Source organism: Panthera pardus, unplaced genomic scaffold (assembly GCF_024362965.1).
Source record: "Panthera pardus isolate Hobbes unplaced genomic scaffold, ASM2436296v1 HiC_scaffold_19, whole genome shotgun sequence".
NCBI lineage: Eukaryota > Metazoa > Chordata > Mammalia > Carnivora > Felidae > Panthera > Panthera pardus.
This window is the reverse complement of record NW_026526754.1, coordinates 6,601,384-6,619,408: the sequence shown is the minus strand read 5'-3', so window position 1 is coordinate 6,619,408 and position 18,025 is coordinate 6,601,384. Positions and strand designations below refer to the sequence as shown.

Below are 18,025 nucleotides of genomic sequence, written 5' to 3'. Positions count from 1 at the left end.
GACACTGCGTGCCAGCCCATAACCCCCAGCCCACTTTGGATGCCACCAGCTAAGGCTCCTTATCCCTCATGCTTGAGAATGTTCTCGGGCTGCAGGTGTGTGTGGGACAGACTCCAAGTCCCAGGGTGTTAACACCAGCCAAGGAGGGTGGGTGGATAGAACTCCCAGCTTCTTGCCCCAGGCAGGACAGTTCTGGGGTGTGTTCTCCACTCTCTTAGGGGGTCCCCAGTGGGATCATCCCCGGTTGTCCCCTGCAGTAACCTGCTCATGAGTGCCCACCTCCTCATGAGTGGCTCTTCTTCCACCCTTGTTTTAATTCCCGATTCCTGTTGTGCTTCCCAGGGTTGCCTCCCAGATGATCGGTACGCAAATCCTGGGACTGCTTTGGGGGAACAATCTCCCTCCCTCCCTGCTTTTTCCACCTTTTCTTTTTTTTTTGTCTTTTTACAGTTCACTGGCTTATTCTCAGACCTGAGATCCCATTTATGCCCTATGGCCCTGGAGGAGTCGCGATCATGCTAGAATGTCTTTCATCATACCCCAGCCTTGCCTAAGGAGGAAGCACGTTAAATAAACAACAGGATTTTCCCTTTAAAACAGACCCAGGTATAAATAGGGCAGCACCCATTAGGATCCTGATTCACCCCCACTGTCTGAGCCCCTTACCACCAGGCAGGGCAAAGTGAATTTGGGGAGATAGGAGTAGGGAGCAATATTTAGAGCCAGGCTTCCTCCCTCCCCCCTCCCTACCTGCTTTCCTTCCTTCCTTCCCTTCAGCTTTCTTCCCTCCCTTCCTTCCTTCCTTCCTGCCATTCATTCACCCAATACTTAATTAAGTCATCATTCACTCACTCAGCCACTCGGTGACTCACTCCTTCCATGTGGGTCAGCATTTCTCAAAGTGTGCTCCATAAGGAGCACTTGGTGGGGTTTGTAATCAGTCTTATGGGAGTAACAGTTTCCTGTGGCCAAATAGATTCTGCTGGTTTAATTATGGTCCCTCGGCTTCTCGGCTTTAGGACTTCTCACAGAGCAGGTGTGAGTTGCTGGGAGGGAGCGGCATGCGTTCTATCTCCCAACTTCTTAGATGCGGGGTCCCTTTCCATGTTCTCCTGTGCTATTTGGGGGAAGTGCTATCCTTGAGCAGCCAGCCCGTGTCCCTGGTCCATGCCAGCCTGGGGGCTTCGTAAGCAAAGGAGATAAAGTCCCTGCCCTTGGGTGGCTCGCAGCCTGGAGAGCCCCACTGAGAGGGTGTTATGACCTTGTAGTAACACCACCGAGCATTCTTTAAAAAATTGTTTTAATGTTCATTCATTTTTGAGAGAGAGAGACAGAATGTAAGCGGGGGGTAGGTACAGAGAGAGAGGGAGACACAGAATCTGAAGCAGGCTCCAGGCTCCGAGCTGTCAGCACAGGGGCTCAAACTCATGAACTGCATTCGAGATCATGACCTGAGCCGCAGTTTGATGCTCAACCGACTAGGCCACCCACGCTCTCTACACAGCCGAGCATTCTTGATCCTCAGGTTGCTTTGTGACTCTGCTGGCCTCCTGGCCCTCCAGTCACCGGGAAGGGCATCTGCCTTGTTCTTGGCCTTGGACCTGCCTGAGACCTGGGCTCACCACATCTGGGAGCTCTCTGCTTCCTGTCTCTAGCTCCCCTGCCTCCTGCAGTCTTTGCTGAGCTCAGTGGCCAGGGAGATTCCTGTCCCTGTGGTTGGGAAGTCACTTCCCAACTGGAGTACTGCTTGAAAATGGACCCCGCTACATTCCATTCTGGAATGTAGTGGGTGTAAATCTCTCATTTCTCTCTTCCTGCTGCTTCAGTTCATCATATCTTCTCTGACTTTGACCCTGTGGCCTCCCTCTGGTGAGGACCCTTGTGATCACCTTGGGCCCACCTGGATGACCCAGGATAATCGCCTCATTTCAAGGTCCTTAATCACACCTTCGAAGTGTCTTTGCCACGGAAGGTAACGTATTCCCAGGTTCTGGGGATTCAGGCCTGAAACCCAAGGCCATGCTTTTTCCTTGATACCAAAGATTTGTAAGAGCACTGAATGGAAATGGCAGATTTGGGGGAGGGGGATATACAGAGTTGCAGGCCACCGAGTTGTGCTGAAGAGGCAGTCACCAGGCCGAGGAAGGTGGTGGTGGTGGTGGTGTGTGTGTGTGTGTGTATAAAACAGTTTGTATCTTTTTTCCTATTCATAGCCAAAGTTTAACAACTTGGTACACACAAGTTAATCTCCGCCACCACACCCACACCGTGTGTTAGTTACTTATTGATGTAACGACTTCACACTTTCTGGACATCTTGCTCCTCGGTTCTCAGGGAACCCATCGTGCCTGTGAACCGTCTCTCCAGGGTGGACCGAGATCACGATGGGGGAAGCCGGGCAGGGTGCCCGGAACCATTCCCCTCCCTGTGCTCTCGGTGCTGGGCTCAGCTCAGCTCCTCCAGTGCCTGCTTCCTCCCCACTGGGCCTCTGTAGCCTCTTGAACTGTGGGCTTTGTGTTCACACTTTCTGGGCCCTCGGGGAGTAACTGGCTTAGTGAGAACCTGCTTTCTCTGCCTGCCAGGGTGACTAACTTTGGTGACAATGCCGGGGGCAGAGGGAGGTGAGGGGAGCACTGGGGATATGTTGGGGGGCTGGTCCTGAGGCCCAGAGAAGGAAAGGATCTGGCCGAAGGTCACACAGTGAGCTGATGACAGAAGAGGGGGCAGCCAAGCATCCTGGGTCCTAGCACCTAGCCTTCCCTCAGAGCTGTCCCTGCTGCCCAGAGCCTCCCAAATCCCCTGCCAAGCCTAGCAGCTCAGAGGCCACGGGGAGAACAGGGGTGGGCGCTGTCTGGTCTGGGGCTCCCAGGTCTGGACCGCTGTACTTACTGTCCTCAAGGCCGTGAAACACAGGGAGGAATCTGTTTCCATCAGAATTGAACTGAATATTCTCGCTAGTTGTCCACTCCACAAACCGCCACCTCCCCCCACCCGGGGCCCACCACCCGGAGAAGAACCAGCTTGAATCCTGACCCTGGGCCCCCAGTCTGGCAAGGATGGTTGAGACACGCAGGAAGAGTCCAGCAAGGGAAGGGCTGGGGGGAGGGGGAGATGTCGGAGCCCAGCAGTAAGATAACCCTTGAGGCTGGATCATGAGCCTGCCAACATAGACTTGGGGTGCCCACAGCCACTGCTCCTGTGGGAGGATGAAGGTGGGCAGCAGAACCAAGAGAGACCATACACCTGCCCATATTCTTGGACTGCCTGGATCTGGCCATGCCTGAAGTCAGAATTGTCACTTAGACAATTTAGTTCTGTGAGCCAGTAAATATCTTTTCTTGCTTAAGAAGTTTCAAATTGGGTTTCTGTCTCTTGCAGTGAGTCACGGGGGTGGGTGACGGTGCTCAGAGCTTGCCGGGGGGTGGAGGGTTCCCCCAAAGCCGCCTTCTTTTACCCTGTAATCCAAATAGTGCCAGTTTTGTGGTGGGTCATGGATCAGGCAGCCACAAGCTAAGGAGCAGAAGGCTGGGCAGCCCCAGGACCACAGGGGTCAGGCGGGTGGGGAGTCAGTGTGGCATGGCTGGGGCCGTGACCGTTGGGCCTGGGGGCCTGGAGCCCCGGGATTCCTAGGAGAGACGCTGAGCAGGCGCAGCTGGGCTGGGACCCTGGGGGCAAGGGCGTGCCCAGCCTGCTGCAGCCCGGAAATACCGGCCTGACCCCGGTAATTGGCTCTGACTGAGAGAGTTCACCTGGCCTGAGAGGTTCAGCGTGAGGTCAAGCAGAGCAGAGCCCATGACAGAAGATTTGCCGTCTCACGCATCGAAGCTGCCTGTCCTTCCACGGTTCGTGGCCCACAACCTGGTCAGTCATCAGGTGGACACCAGCGGTGACGCCTGAATTGAGTGGGTGGCCTTGGAGTGTGCATGTGGGACCCCGGAGGGTGTGAGCTCTGAGTGTGGGGGCACTAGTGTGTGTGCCCCAAAGCCACCTGCGCAAGCGTATGGGAGCTGAGTGATGCTCCACGTGGGCGTGTGTCTGAGGGTGTCGCGAGGAACTTGGTGTGAGAGAGCCCTGGGTGTGTATGTGCGGGTGGGCTTGGCCAGGTGGAGCCGGTCGGTGTCCCAAGGAGCAGCTGCGGGCAGCCATACGTTGTATCAACGGTCCTTCCTCCGTCTGGTGATTTCTGCTGCGCGCGTGAGGCAGATGTTGTTGACGCCCTGTCCGAGACCCTGGAACGCACCGTGTCCATAGGTACTGGCACAGTGGCAGACCATGCTGACAGTGGAGAGGACTTTATCTGCCAGCAGCTGCAACCCCCCTGTCTGAAGACTTTCTCTGGCCAGAGAAATCCGCTCAGCTGCACAGGGGGGCAGGGCTAATGTTCTCCAAAGGGTGGCCTCCAACAGTGACCCTTGAGAGTCTGAGAGCCAGTGGGAGAAATCCACCCCCTCTTCCTGGCAGGGGGCTGTGAGGTCTGCTCTCCACTTCGTGCCCCTCGGAAGGGGACCCGCGTGACCACAACACCCTGAATTGGCTTCCTTCCCTTCCTTGTTTCACGGCCCCCTCGCTTTTGGTGCTTCCCGGGTCACCTTCCTCATCAATCCCTTGCACCCTCCTCCTGTCCCAGGGTCTGGTCCTGCCCCCTCCTGTTCCTGCCATCCTGAGAATTGTCACCTCCGATCTCACTGGGGCCCTAATGAGCCCCAGGCTGAGCCCACTGCCTGGGGTGTGCTCTTTGGCTCCAACTGTCAGGCCCTGGCAGAGAGAGGGGGCTAGTTTCCTTGTAAGAGTGTGCAGAAGGACATTGCATGTGGCACTGTATGTGGACACGGGCTGTGTCATGGATGGGGGAGGCAGGAAATGCCAAGCCCACCCCATCCAGGGGGATCCTGTGTGTTGTTGGAACCGGGTGTTGGCGTGGGGTGGTTCAGGTTGGAGTCAGCACGGGACTGGACACCATCACCATGAGGGCCGCTACATTTGTTCCCAGGGAGAGGGCCCCAGAGCACAGAGGTGGCACCCGAGCCACTCACAGTGGTGTTTCAGACCAAGGAATAATTATTTTGCATACGGGGAGATGGGCTTAGGGCATCAGGCTGTTGTGCCCAGAGAGAGAAACTGATGAGCAGGAGGGACTCCTGAAAATGGAATGCTTGAATGGTTAAACCTCATGGGACATCGCAAAGGTGGCAGACCAGCTCAAAACCCAACCAAGTCCTGTCTCCAACTGCTAATGTCCGCGGTCAGTAGATTTGGAAGTGGGAGAAGGGAAGTGCTCCTCTCCAGGGGCCCGACATGTTTGCTTTGAGCACTGACAGCAGGCAGCCAGCAGGTGGCAGTGTGGGCTTGGACTGGATGCAGGACGGCTAGGACCTGGCCTTTCCTCAGGACCCACCCGCTTTCAGGGCGTTCGGGGGTCTAGGACTATGCTGGTGGAGGCCGCTTGAGTCTGAGTGGGAGGGCAGGATGACAGTGGAAGGGAACCAGCCTCTGTCAGCCAAGGGACCGACCACCAAAGCTGAGAGCACGGGAAAGAATCTTTTCAAGGAAAAGGAAACAACTCACTTCAGTCCAATTACAAATTCTCCCACCCCCTTTCTCGGAGTTGAAGAAGCCATCAGGGTGCTGAGAGTCAACCGCTGTGAAAGGAAGATGTGCAGTCCCTGGTGTTCCCGGAGTCAAGTCCAAAACTTATGGCCTGTCTTGGTGACGTTTACGCTGGACAAGTCTCTGAGAGAGGATGTCCGGTTTCAGTGAGGTTAAGAAAAAAAAGGAACTCGTGTAAGGCACCGACTCGCCAAATATCCATGTCAGTAGGAAAGTGATGCTTCCAGGGCTGCCCATCTTGGGGGAAATAAGATATTTCAGTTTGCTGCTGTTTGTTTTGTCAGATGGTGCGAGCCCACCCGCTGCCCTGCACCCCCCCCCCCCCCCCAGTCCATGCACTCTTTGAGAATGTTATTTCTTGCAACATTTTTATTGATACGATATATTTATTTTGAACACAGAAAAGATACATTGTTGCTTATGTAGCGCTTAATCCAGGAACAAGAAAAGCTGTTTAGCTCCACCCCTCAAACACTGATGAGTACTGAGGGATTTTAATCTTTTTTTCCCCCCCAGTACTCTCTAGGGTTGCAGAAGCAGGATGCATTTCTTAAAAGTCTCATCCCTGGAGTGCATTTAAAGGCTATACAGTACAACAGACAGATATTTTTTGCCTAGAAAACAGTACACCACAGAGGCGGACAGAACTGCTTGTAAACAAGGTCCCTTTCCTGGTGGGAGTCGGGCGTGCCAGGATGCCACAGAACCTCTGGACGGATTTCTTTCAGTTCTGCACCAGAAGAAATCCTATTTCTACAGAAAATAAAATTCACGATTGCCATCCTGGATACCCTCCTTCTCAAGAAAGGGATTACTGAAATATCTTAGCCCTTCAATAGAGGAATTGGAATGTGGGTAGGGGATGGATGGGGGTGGGGGGCAGGGTGGGCTCCAGGCTCCACTTCCTGCCGTCGGCAATGCTGGCGGGACATTCCGTGAAGATGTTTGGCTGCCCCTCTCTGGCAGGCTGGGTCTTCAGAAATCAGCTCTGTTACTTGCGTGGTCTCGGATGGGATTTGCTGGGATTTGTGGGCCACTCTATGAGCAGTCATGCCCATATATCTCCTTCTGTGGAGCCTCTGGCAGTGAGGCCCAGATGCGGCCTCTCGTGGTGGCATGCTAGTATTTAGGGGGCCCGCTTCCCCTTTCTTGTACGTCTGCACACACCCTGGAGGGCAGGACCAGAACACATCTGCTCATAATTCTCAACCAGGAGCGGCCACCCAGGAGGACAGCCCACACTTGGGTCATAATGGTCATCTGGGCACGCACACTTCGCAAGGGGCCACTTCTTTGCCTCAGAGCTGTGCCTAGGCCGCCTTCCTCTTCTTCGAAGACCCTCAGCCCTGGGCAGTGTTTGGACTGACATGGGGACAGCTCTGACCCACCACCACCATCGTCACACGCCCACCAAGGACCCTGCTTATCACCTGCCGCTTGGGGTGGGGGCCTCCTAAATAACTCCGCCAGCACAACCAGGCTGCGGGCGCTGGGTTAGGGAGGGGGCAAGGTGGGTGGTGAGGACCTCCAGGTTGTGCCTGAGCCCCCAGACCCGTGTCCCTTGCCCCATAAGTGGCAGGGTGGTGATGTTGTGGCTGCCCTGGAATTGAGGGAGAGGTACAGTGTATAGCTGAACCTCACTGAAGCCTGTCTCACCAGCCAGGAGGGCACGCTGCTCCGCAGTGGAGGGGGCGAGCGGCTGACCTGGGATGGTCGAGCAGTTTCTGGAGGCAGAATCAGAATTTGGGCACAGCCTGCCAGGTGAGGGCAGAGGCAAACAGGCCAGGGAGAGGGACGAGCAAGCTCTTGTCCCTTCTCCACCTGTCTTCTCCCAGCATTGTCTGCAGAGGCATGGCCAACAGGCTGGGGAGGAGACGGGAGGTCAAGAAAGCTTCATTTTTAATGAAACCTTAGCAGATGGTTTTGTGTGGATGTTGGGGGGGGGGCTGTGTGTATGCACATGTCTGTACATGTGTGGTGCATATCTGGATGTGTGTGTGTGCACATGGGTGTGTCAGTGTGTATGTGTGTGTACGACTGTGTATATGTGTGTGCATGTGGGAGTGCTGTGTGTGCATATCAGTGTATGTGTGTGTGTGCATGCCCTTGTGTGTGTGTGTGTGTGTGTGTGTGTGTGTGTGCACGCCCTTTGTGGCTCAGCCCGAGGGACCGGGAGGACCTAGCTAGCTGGGTCACTCACAGAATCCTTTCTGGGCCAGAGACCAGGGCCCAGGTTGTGATGGGTGAGCCCTGGGGGCTCCTTGGCCCTGGTTCTGGTCCTGGCAGCGGCAGCAGACCTGATGGGGGGTTGACCCCACACACAGCCTCATAAGGGGGCAGGGTATCCATGGAGACGGTGCGGAGGCCACCCTGGCCCAGGATCCTCTGTGCCTGCTGGTGACGGCCACCGCCCACATCGATGATGCCATCCAGCACGGGGTAGGAGTCGGTCAGCGAGTAGGGTGGTGGTGCATCCGTGGGGATGTACAGCTGGGTGGCACCTGGCCCCATACACTCCTCATAACTACAAGAGAAGAGGTTCCCTCAGGGCCCTGCGGAACCTGGCCTTAGGGGCAGGTGCAGATGTCTTTCCCCAAGGGCCGGGAGCCCATCAGTAGGGACAGCTGCCCTGGTGTGGACCAAGCCAGGCCTCTGCCATGCCGGCTCTAATGAAACCCTCAACTCCCCCAGGAAAGGCACCCCAGAACCACTGAGGCCGGATTCTGGTCCTGAACTTGTGTGGATATGGGGGGACCTGTCACCGAACCCTGGGTCTCAGACTGCTCAGAACAACTGTGGCCCCTGCTGATGGAGCATCTTCCGGTGTGAGCAGTGCTGGTGGGAGCAACCTCGGGCTGCCTGACCTTCCTGGGTCTCAAGTCACCCCAAAGTGGCCCTTCCGGACCCATAGCTGCAGGGCTACAAAAGCACCCACTGCCCCCCAGGGGGTAAAGGGTGATGGGGTTATATGGCTGCTTCTGGGGCCTGAGGGGTCTCCTGGTAGGGAGGTGATGGAGGCCCTGACCTCTCTTCTTTTTTCAAATACTAACCTGTGGGTGATCTGCCGAAGGGGGGCAGGGAGAATCCAAAGCCCCCCCCCCCCCAGAGAAGAATCCCCCAATGGCACAGTCCCACCTCATGGCCACGGGTGCAGTTTGGACATAATGACCCCTGACCCAGTGGGTGTGATTTGGGCTTTGAGTGCATAGTAAGGAGCTGGGGCCTGGACCCTCTACTCTCGACCCCAGTCTGAAGGAGCTGAACTTTTCTCTTCCTTCTCTAGTGTCTTGTGGTGACATCTGTTGAGTCTATCTGCCCCACTGGGACCTGCTTGGTCAGGAGATGGCCACACCCACTGAGAAGATATTTTCTGCATTTACACGATTTAGGGGAAGTGTTGCTATTTCCCCTGGTGGCTGGGGATTCACACCCAGTGGCCCTCCCTCTCATGGCCTCCTCCTTCAAGTGGCCTGCTTACCCTGGGGGAGAATCTGGGTACAGGTCTCGAAGCACTGTGACATCCACGTCCCCATCAGAGCTGAGATCTAAGGGCGGGGACCAGTCTTCGACAGGGCTGCAGCTGTAGCGAATCCTGTGGCTCGAGCGGCTGTAGGTCCCATCAGACACTGCAGAGGACAGACAGTCAGCCTGGGCTTCAGGCCGGGGCCAGGGAGGTCCTTACATGTCTACCTGAGGCCACTGAGACTCTGTTTTCTCCAGCTCACCGCCTGGTCCCTCGCCAAGCACAGCTGCCTACCATCCTCTCAGAGATAGCCCCAGAATGTGAGCACTGATGCTGCACTGGGCATGGGGTCTCAGAGAGAAAGTGGGGCTCCCAGGGCGGTAAGCAGCCTGGCCTGGGGACAGCTCCGTACTGAGCAGTGTGTTATGAGATTTGATAGATGCAGTACCAGTCCTGTGTCAGAGATGGGCCGACCCAGCCTGGAGGTCGGGGAGGGCTTCCTGGAGGAGGGGCTCCTAAAGCTGAGTCTTATCTAGGAATTAGCCAAGAGAAGGGGGACAGGCAAGGCAGAGGGAACAGACCAGCTTGAGCCAAGGAAGGAGATTAGAAAGAAGAGTGTGGTGTGAAACGGAAGCTTTGAACTATGGAGAAAGGCTGGGCATGAAACTGGAGAGTTAGGGAGTGAGAGCTACAGAGGTCTCTGGGGTCAGGCCTCCCTACTCCCTGCACACATCATTCACTGCAATTATCCAAGAGAAAAGGTGCTTCTATGATTTCTAATGACTCCATATACTGCATTCTCTTCTGTGCGTGCGTGCGTGTGTGTGTACACATCACATATCAGCACATCAAAGGCTCTGAGAAGTCCTGCAGCTGAGAAACACATTTGACTGCGCTTATGCAACATCTGACGACAGAATCTTCTTTTCTTAGATCTAGTAACACTGCTTAGGAAGTGCTGATAGAGCACAATCTTCTCATTCTACCAGTGTGGTTCAGAGAGGCTCAGTGACTTGCCAGAGGCCACACAGCAAATTATTGGTAGGGCCAGAGGGCAGCTGGATATCCTGTCTCCTCACTCTCAGCTCTCCATCGCCCCGTTTCTGACAGTTCTAGTAGGGGCTATGGGACAGTGGGAGCTGCAAAGATGACTGAGGCATGAAGTCTCCCTGCCCACAGTGGGCTCTCAGATGGCTCCTCCCCTCAGAGAGCAGGACTCAACACCAGGGGCGGGGCTTATCTGTCTGGGGTGGGGCTCATGACCTTTCTTTTAGATCAGCAGCACTGTCAGTCCCCATTCTACAGGCAGACTAAAAAGCTGAGGCTCAGGGTCATGGAGCTGGAATTCCCGCGCAGTCTGTATAACCATAAAGACTGCTCTTTCTTCCCTAATTTCTTTTTCCCACTCATGATACCATGGTGAGTAGAAAAATCTGGACGGGAAACTCTATCTGCAGATGTAATCCCAAGGTTATCTACTGACATCGAGAAAGCTCTCAGAAGAGAATATTCCAAACACATTAACAGTGGCTCTGTCTTGACGACAGGATTGTGACCCTTATTTTCTTCTTTAGATTTTATGTATTTTAAAATTTTCCATGGTGAACACATATTACTTTTGTACTAGGGAAAAGGTACCCAATAACGCATGCTATAAAAAGGAGCTGAAATGAGATTTGTTTCCCTTTAGGGCAGCAGCTGAAGGGTGAGAATTTCTGGAAGAACTTGAGGAAGAAACTCGGGAAAGAAGGAAGCATGAAACAAGGCGAAGACTGAAGTGGAGCCTAGGCCTTGGGGCTCCGGTGCCGGGGAGGGCCCCCTCCACCATGCAGGGGGTTGTGGCTGTCCAAACCCCGGAAGGCAGAGGCCGGTCCCTGGAACCAAGTGGGAGTGGCCCTGGTAGGTAGGCCTAAGAGCTGATGAGGCCAAGCCACACTGCCGTTCGTTCGCCTCTCTCCTTGGCTGCTTTTCTTGGGCATCCTGGGGGCTCAGCAACTTAGGGAGACTGGGACTTCTCTGAGGCGCTCACCTAGCTCAGACCCCAACTCCGAAATGACCCAGCTCACTCCCAACAGAGCTCCTGAGGAACAGTTGGAAAGACTCCCCTGACCCCTCATTTGAACTCCCCAAATTACTTTCTTAGTAATTTCTCCTTCCCCATCTTCCATGTCAGCACAGATCCAGATGGTCCAGGCCTCCAGAAGCCCCCCTAACCCCCTCATGGAAAGTGACACCCCTTATCCCTTTCTTTACCAAAAGTAAGAAACACCTTGGTTCATGATTTAGCCCAAACCCCAGTGCACATCCCTTGACAAGCCTGGGAATGGGGAGCAGGAATTTACATCCATGGGCACCTCCTGTGTGCTATCCTCATGACCACACTCACCCTCACAACCGTGGGGGCACGGTGGCCATCTCCTGCTCTCAGGTGTAGAAACTGAGAGGTGGGGCCACTTTCTCCAAACCCCAGCAAGTAAGAGGAGAGCAGATCTGTCTCCTAAAACGCAAGATCTTTCCATCTTATGGAAATAGGGTTTCTTTCTTTCTTTCTTTCTTTCATTCATTCATTCATTCATTCATTCTCAGTCATTTATTGGCTCTTCTTTCTGTGCCTGGCCAGACTGCAGGAGGGTCCTGTGGATAGGCGGAGGAGGGCCAGCTTGGTTCTGAGGGCAGTGGGGAGCCACTGAGGGGTGTCGAGCGGAGGCTGGAAGTGTCCACAGTTCAGGATCCCTGTGTACCCACCCATCATATAGATGACTCACCTGTGGTGCACAGTGAGTGGTTGAACAACTTCCCCGAGGTTTTACAGTGGGATATGGAAGTTGAAGGCCATTTTGGAATCTGGGGTCTGAGGGGCCCATAAGCCCTCAAGGAGAAATACCTGGGGGGGGCCTGGCCGAGGCTGATGGGTGGTGCTAGAAGCTGGCAGGTGGCTGAGATGGAGCGGGGAGGGCCCTCTCCAGAGGGCCCAGGGCCAAGGGTTGGGCTCTGAGGGACCTTGATATTCCTTTCCTCAGAGAATGGGAATCTACAAAAAAGTCTGAGAAGAAGCAGGCAGCGTGGCAGGAGTGAGACCAGGAGAGCCTCAATCACTAGCACCAGGGGGAGGGGGTGTCTGTAGGACAGAGGGGCCCCCAGTGCCAACAGGTGGGTGCTTGTGGGTGCTCTGCTATTTTGTTCTCCCCACAGCTGCGCACCACAGCAGGCTTCCTTCTCCTCCTTGGCATCTTTCCAAGGCTCCTGGCTGCCTCTGTGTTCCCTCCAGAAGGCCGGAGGAAGCTGTGGGGGGCATCAGTGCCTCTGGGCTCCCCACTGGGGCCCCAGGGAGGTGCCAAGACAAGAGCTGAGAAGAGAAGTGGGGCAGGGAGGCGGGAGCCCCCAAAATGGGTACCCATCGTGACAGGGACGCAGGGCTGCTGTCTGTCAGCACACGGCAGCAGAGGCCTGTCCCCAGACTTGGCCTGGCTCTGACCTGCCGTCAACCCACCTACTCCAGAGATCAGGGCCAGGGCCTTGCTTGTGTGGCACTGGCCCTGTGACCCCCAGGGCCATTTGCCTCCTTGAGGCCAAGGCTGACCTCTCAAACTTCAGCTTGGGATCTACCGTGGGCCCCTCTCCTATGCTCTAAGTACCAGGCCCAGGCCTGGTGCTCTCAGGCTGTTCAACAAGCTGCTTTGGTTGCCCAGTCTTTAAAATGGGCTAACACAGCTCTTGCTGTGAGGAGGAAATGAGGTCGTTCCTACCCTTGCCCGTGGAGCATGTTCTCTGGGTCAGATCCTGTGTGGGGCTATGGGCCCGGCTGGGTGAGAGCTACTCACAGGCCCTGCTCTCCCTGATGTAACACAGCCCTGCTTTCCCTGTCATCCCATGACAGGAGCATTGGGAGAAGTGTGGGTAAGTCAAGGAAGTGCAGGGAAGGGTGATTCAACCCTGCCTGGAAGGGATGAGGGGGCCAGAGCAGCTCCCAAAGGGAAATGACATTTGAATTGTGTCTGGAAGGACAAGCAGGCTTTTGTCAGTGGGGGAAGTACAGGGAATGGCATTCTCGGCCTAGGAAGGGCATGTGCAAAGGAGTGGAGTTGGGAAGGAGCACAAAAGAAGTGCTTGGGGACAAGCTGGAGGAAGGGACGGCAAGAGTGGGGCCATGGGAGGCCGGCAGGGTGGCCATCCTGGGCCTGACCAGCAGCATAGTGGGAGGCTGAGAGTGGGACCTGGGCTCCTTGCCGGGGGTGGGCATTCTCTGGGCAGGAGTCCTGCCCTCCCTGAGGGTCAGGCTGGTCTGGGCAATGCTCCTGGCTTGGCTTCTTGGGGAGTCCTTGGCTTCTGGGGACTCTAGAGGACACTGGGCTGGCTGAGCTTTCGACATCTGCTTTATTAATGCTGACTTTTCTGTTTAGTCTCCATTGTTGGGCAGTGAGGGTGAACCACTGATCCCTGCCACGGTGATGTCTCTCCGTGTCTTGTCCAGAGGCCCAGTTTCCTGCTCTTTTACTTCTCCTGACGGCATTGCCACAGGAGCAACATCCAGGCCTGAAGGGCTCCTAGGTCTTGAGTGTGTCTGCCAGACAGTGCCCTGAGCTCATGCAGGGCCCCTGCTGGCATCGCCCCCACACCAGCAACCTCCCTCAGGGGCGTGAGCACCGGCCCCTCCAAGGCAGTGCTGTGCAGTGATTATCCTGCAGGAATCCAGATCAGGCCACCTGGGCTCAAATCTGGGGTCCCCCTGGCTGTGTGACCCTAGGTAGGTTACTTAGCCACCCTGCTTTGGTCTGAATGTTTCTTTCCACCCCCTCACCCATTCGTATATTGAAATCTGAACCTCCAAGGTGCTATTAATTGGGGTTGGGGCCTTTGGGAGGTCATTACGTCATGAGGGTGGACCCCTTATAGTTGGGATCGGTGTCCTGAGACCACAGAGAGCTAGCTTGTCCCTTCTACCATGTGAGGACACAGGGAGAAGGCTCCCCTATGAGCCAGAGGCAGGCCCTCACAAGATACCAAATCTGCAGGTGCTTTGATCTTGGGAGTCCCCAGCCTCCAGAGCTGAGGAATAAATTTCTCTTGTTTACAAGCCTTCCGGTTTACGGTATTTTTGTTACAATAGCCTGAATACCCCAACCTCAACTTCCTTATCTGTGAGTTGGGAAGGCAATAAACAGCAGCTGCCTCCAGGACTGCTGCGAGGATTAAATGAGATTCTGCGTGAGAAGGGCCAGACCTGCAGTGAGCGCCCACCTCCCTGTTCCTACCTGCTTTAGCACACCAACTGTGGGTATCCTTAATCGCTAAAAGGTGTCACCTTCCTCAATCAGTTAACTATGTGGCAAGGGACAGGAAGTGGCCCAAAGCTTCCGGCTAATCAGGGCGTGTTGGGAGGGGGCTGTGGATTTCAGGCCTCCTAAGGTCCAGGCTGATGAGATCCCATCTAACCTGTTTTTAAATTTTTCCTTTCTTTCTTTCTCTCAAGCTCTGTCTGCCCTGTAGGAGGGAAGGCTCTTGGGCCCTGCCGCGGCTCTGGAGCCTCCAGATTGCCTACCGTATAGTGTGATGGTGGCCTCTGGGGATATACCACCCCCAAAGTCCGGCAGAGGTCCCATCAGGCCTCAGGGCAGGCTTTTTCCTGCCATTGACAATGGTCTGAGAATTGAATGGATTGAGTTCCTTCCTGCGGCTTTTAGATAACTGGCCCCTTCCAAGTGTAAGGCAGAGTCAGGTGGCTGTAATCTGTAAAAAGTTCAGGCCTTCTGGCCAGATGGACACTTCTGGAACGGGTCGGCCAAAGAATTGCAACCAAATCTGTGTAAGGGTAATTCCCCTAATGGGGAAACTCTCAGACCAGTTCTGTTTGCATTTTGGCAGTTCTCTGGGGATAGATTCATTCACTCGTAATTCATGCCATCATTCATCCATCCACTTATTCATGTACCCATTCAACCCCCCCACTATCCATCCCTCTACCTTCCTATCTACCCATCTTCCGTCCATCCACACCTATTGCCTCTATCCATGCACTCGCACATCCCACCCAGTCCACACCTCTGTCCACCCCCCATCCAACCATCCATCCATCTCTTCATTCATCCACCTTTCACCCTCCCATTTAGCCATCCATCCCCCATCCCACCCACGCATCCGTCTTTCCATCCAGCTTCTGGTCCATCAGTGGACCACTCATCCCACCCAGTGGCCCCACCTATCCATGTCCTTACCCCCTACTGATCTTTCCTGTCATCCTGCTCCCCCATCCCTCTCTCCATCTGTCTCTCCATCCAGGCACCAGCTGGACCAGCTGTCAGTAAAGCCTGGACCAACAGTGGCCAAGGCTGGGGAGTAGCACCACATCCTCTCTTTGACCTTCAGCCTCACCCTTGGCAGACTACTGGACTTCTCAGGCCCCCAAGAGCATTCTGGTGAGTGCCTCTGGTCTCTTCCTGACCACTTCCTGGATGCCCTGCCAACCACCCTGCCCGCCCCCACCATGACAGGGCTGCCCCCTCCCCCACGGGTTGTCACAGCTGGATGGGAGGCTGGGCCCAGGGTGGATGGCAGCTCACCGTAGCCTTGCTCATACTCTCGATGGCGGCGGCGGCGGTGGTGATGGTGGTGGTGATGGTGGCGGCGGTGGCGGTGGCGGTGACGCTGGAGCCGGGCCTGCCGGTCCCTGCGGATGCTGCCAACGATGATGGTGATGCAGGAGAGGATGATGACCACACCTATGACTGCACTTGCCACCAGCACAGGAGACACGAGCAGGTGGCTGTGCTCCGAACTTTCTGAGAACGTGGGGTAGAAATAGCTGGTACGGTTGTAGCGAGCTACTGGGAACAAAGAGAGAGGACACTGAACTAAGGCACAGAACTGGCCACAATTTCTCCTCCATACATGCTGCCCTGGGAGTTATTTGTCCCTAAATAAGTGGAGGACCATCTGGGGTCCGCCCCATGGACTGTGTCCTAGCTGTTCTCATGCCAGGGAGGAAGGGAGCAGCGCTGTGTCCTGCGGCCTGCGGGAGCCTCTGCCAATGGCGGCTGACTTCCCCTCCTCTCCTCTCCAGCCTCTGTCCTGAGAGCGCAGCTAACTCACAGATAGCAAAAGAGAAGCTCAGAGAGGGCAATGAACTTGCCCAGGCCACACAGCAAATGAGTGGCAGAGCTGAGGCTGGAACCCAAGACTCAGTACTAGACAGGGACTCCACTCCACCAAGACATGAGGTTGGAAGGTCAGCATGACCTTACCAAGGTCTTGGCAAGGGGTGGGGAATGCACAGAAGGTCAAAGTATGAGGACCAACTCTGTTGGACTCTAACGCTGTCCTCCTGCTCCGGGGTGAAACCTTACCTGGGGCACTCTAGGGAGATCAAGTGGTAACTGACCCAGACGTGTCAGGGGGTCAGATCAGATCAGATCAGATCAGAGGAGGCCTCCCAGAGTGACTATATTAATATTAGAAAAAAATAGACTTTAATCTAAAACAAAAAATGCCATTAGAGATGAGAGGGACATTTTATGACAAAGGGTCAACCCATCAGAAAGCTATAGCAATTATAAACATATATGCACCTAAGAACACAGTCCTAAGATACATGGAACAAAGGCTGAAGGGAGAAACCCATGATGCAACAGTAACAGTTGGAGACTTCAGTACCCCACTTTCAACAAGGTACAGAATTTGGTTTTGTGTCTCCTCTTGACTGGTTGTGACGGCTTAAGGTTTTGATGAAGTTCCAGCTTCTTATTTTTATTCCCTTGGCTGTCAGCTAGCTACCCTAAGCTAAAGTTTTCCATTTTTCTTCAAGACCCAGAGATGAAAGGTGGCAAAATGAGGCTCCCCGCCTTGTCCGTGTCTCAGGCAAAAGAGATCTGCTTCGGTCGTCCAGTATGACCTCAGTTTAGGAAGAATCAGTCTTTGGCTGTGGACATGGAACAAGCCCACCACTCTTCCCTCAAGCTGGGCCAGTGGCAGAAGCTACTGACAGTGGTTCTTTTTCCTGTTTGGTCCAGGAGGCAGCCTCAGCATCTTTTCCAACACAGCACTCCACAGAGTGATTATACCTGGGCATGAAATGGAGCTTTTGGCCCCACTCATCTAGTGTGACCTCAGTGCCCCAGGCTACCACTCCTGAGCTGGGGGCTAGGGCTTTGGCTTGGACTAGAGCTAAGCCAGTGGCCACCTGCTACCATATTCTCTCCATTTAAGTACAGGCCAGCCAGCTGTCCAACCAGTGTCACCCTCTTCCTCCTCACCATGTGGCCTCTCACATCCGAAGCCAAGAGCAGGACTTAGGAGTGTCCACAGTATCAGCTCTCCTTGGAGAAGGTAGAAGTGTATGGGGTCCACACACTGTCCTGTTCAGTGTGTCCTGTTCAGTGTGTGTATGACTTGGGACACACTGGTCACCCATGACTCAAGGCAGACATGGCACCAGAGAGCTGGCCCATCAAGGCTGCAGGTGCCCAGCATGAACCCCTAGTGTTAGATGTGTGCACACATGCCTGTCCTCCTCAGCATGCAGCAAGGTGCTGGCCCCTCAGGGTCACCTTGAGGATGCTCCTCCCTCCATGGCCTTGGCATCAGATGAGAGCCTCGACATCCCCCCCCCCCCCCCCCCCCCCCCGGGCAGTGCCTGTCTCATTACCAGTTGGGCACAGAGATGGCATCACCCGTGCCTGCAGATGGAGCCAGTTGGCACAGGTGCCTGCCTGCATGGCCAGTTGAGAAATTAATCTTCCAGTCACCGCGACCAGCAGAGGTAGGTGCTGCTTTAAATTATGAGGGAAAGTCTCCCAATTTCTAAACACAGGGTCCATTTTATCAACAAGATATATATGACCTCTCTGACAGCCCTTGTGCCCCACCCCTCTGCCTCTCTGCCCACCGCACACCAGCTGCACAAGGACAGAGGATAAAGCAAGCTTTGCCTCTATCTTGAACTTTCTTCCCAAGCTCCTTCTA

At 54.9% G+C, this 18,025-nt stretch overlaps 1 protein-coding gene across 2 annotated transcripts in view; it reads right to left on the bottom strand.

Moving 5' to 3' along the window:
* Nucleotides 1–5,958: 5,958 nt before the first annotated feature.
* The window catches only part of BEAN1 (brain expressed associated with NEDD4 1), a 36,781-nt gene continuing 24,714 nt past the window's right edge, over nucleotides 5,959–18,025 (bottom strand). The window contains exons 3-5 of one of the 2 annotated variants that reach the window (XM_019455725.2): nucleotides 15,628–15,891; nucleotides 9,086–9,233; nucleotides 5,959–8,131 (exon numbers count right to left, since the gene is read on the bottom strand). In XM_019455725.2, the coding sequence (XP_019311270.1) occupies nucleotides 7,804–8,131; nucleotides 9,086–9,233; nucleotides 15,628–15,891 (740 nt within the window). In that variant the 3' untranslated portion in view covers nucleotides 5,959–7,803. The remainder of the gene's footprint in view (nucleotides 8,132–9,085; nucleotides 9,234–15,627; nucleotides 15,892–18,025) is intronic. The other variant, XM_053906521.1, reaches the window with a different exon arrangement.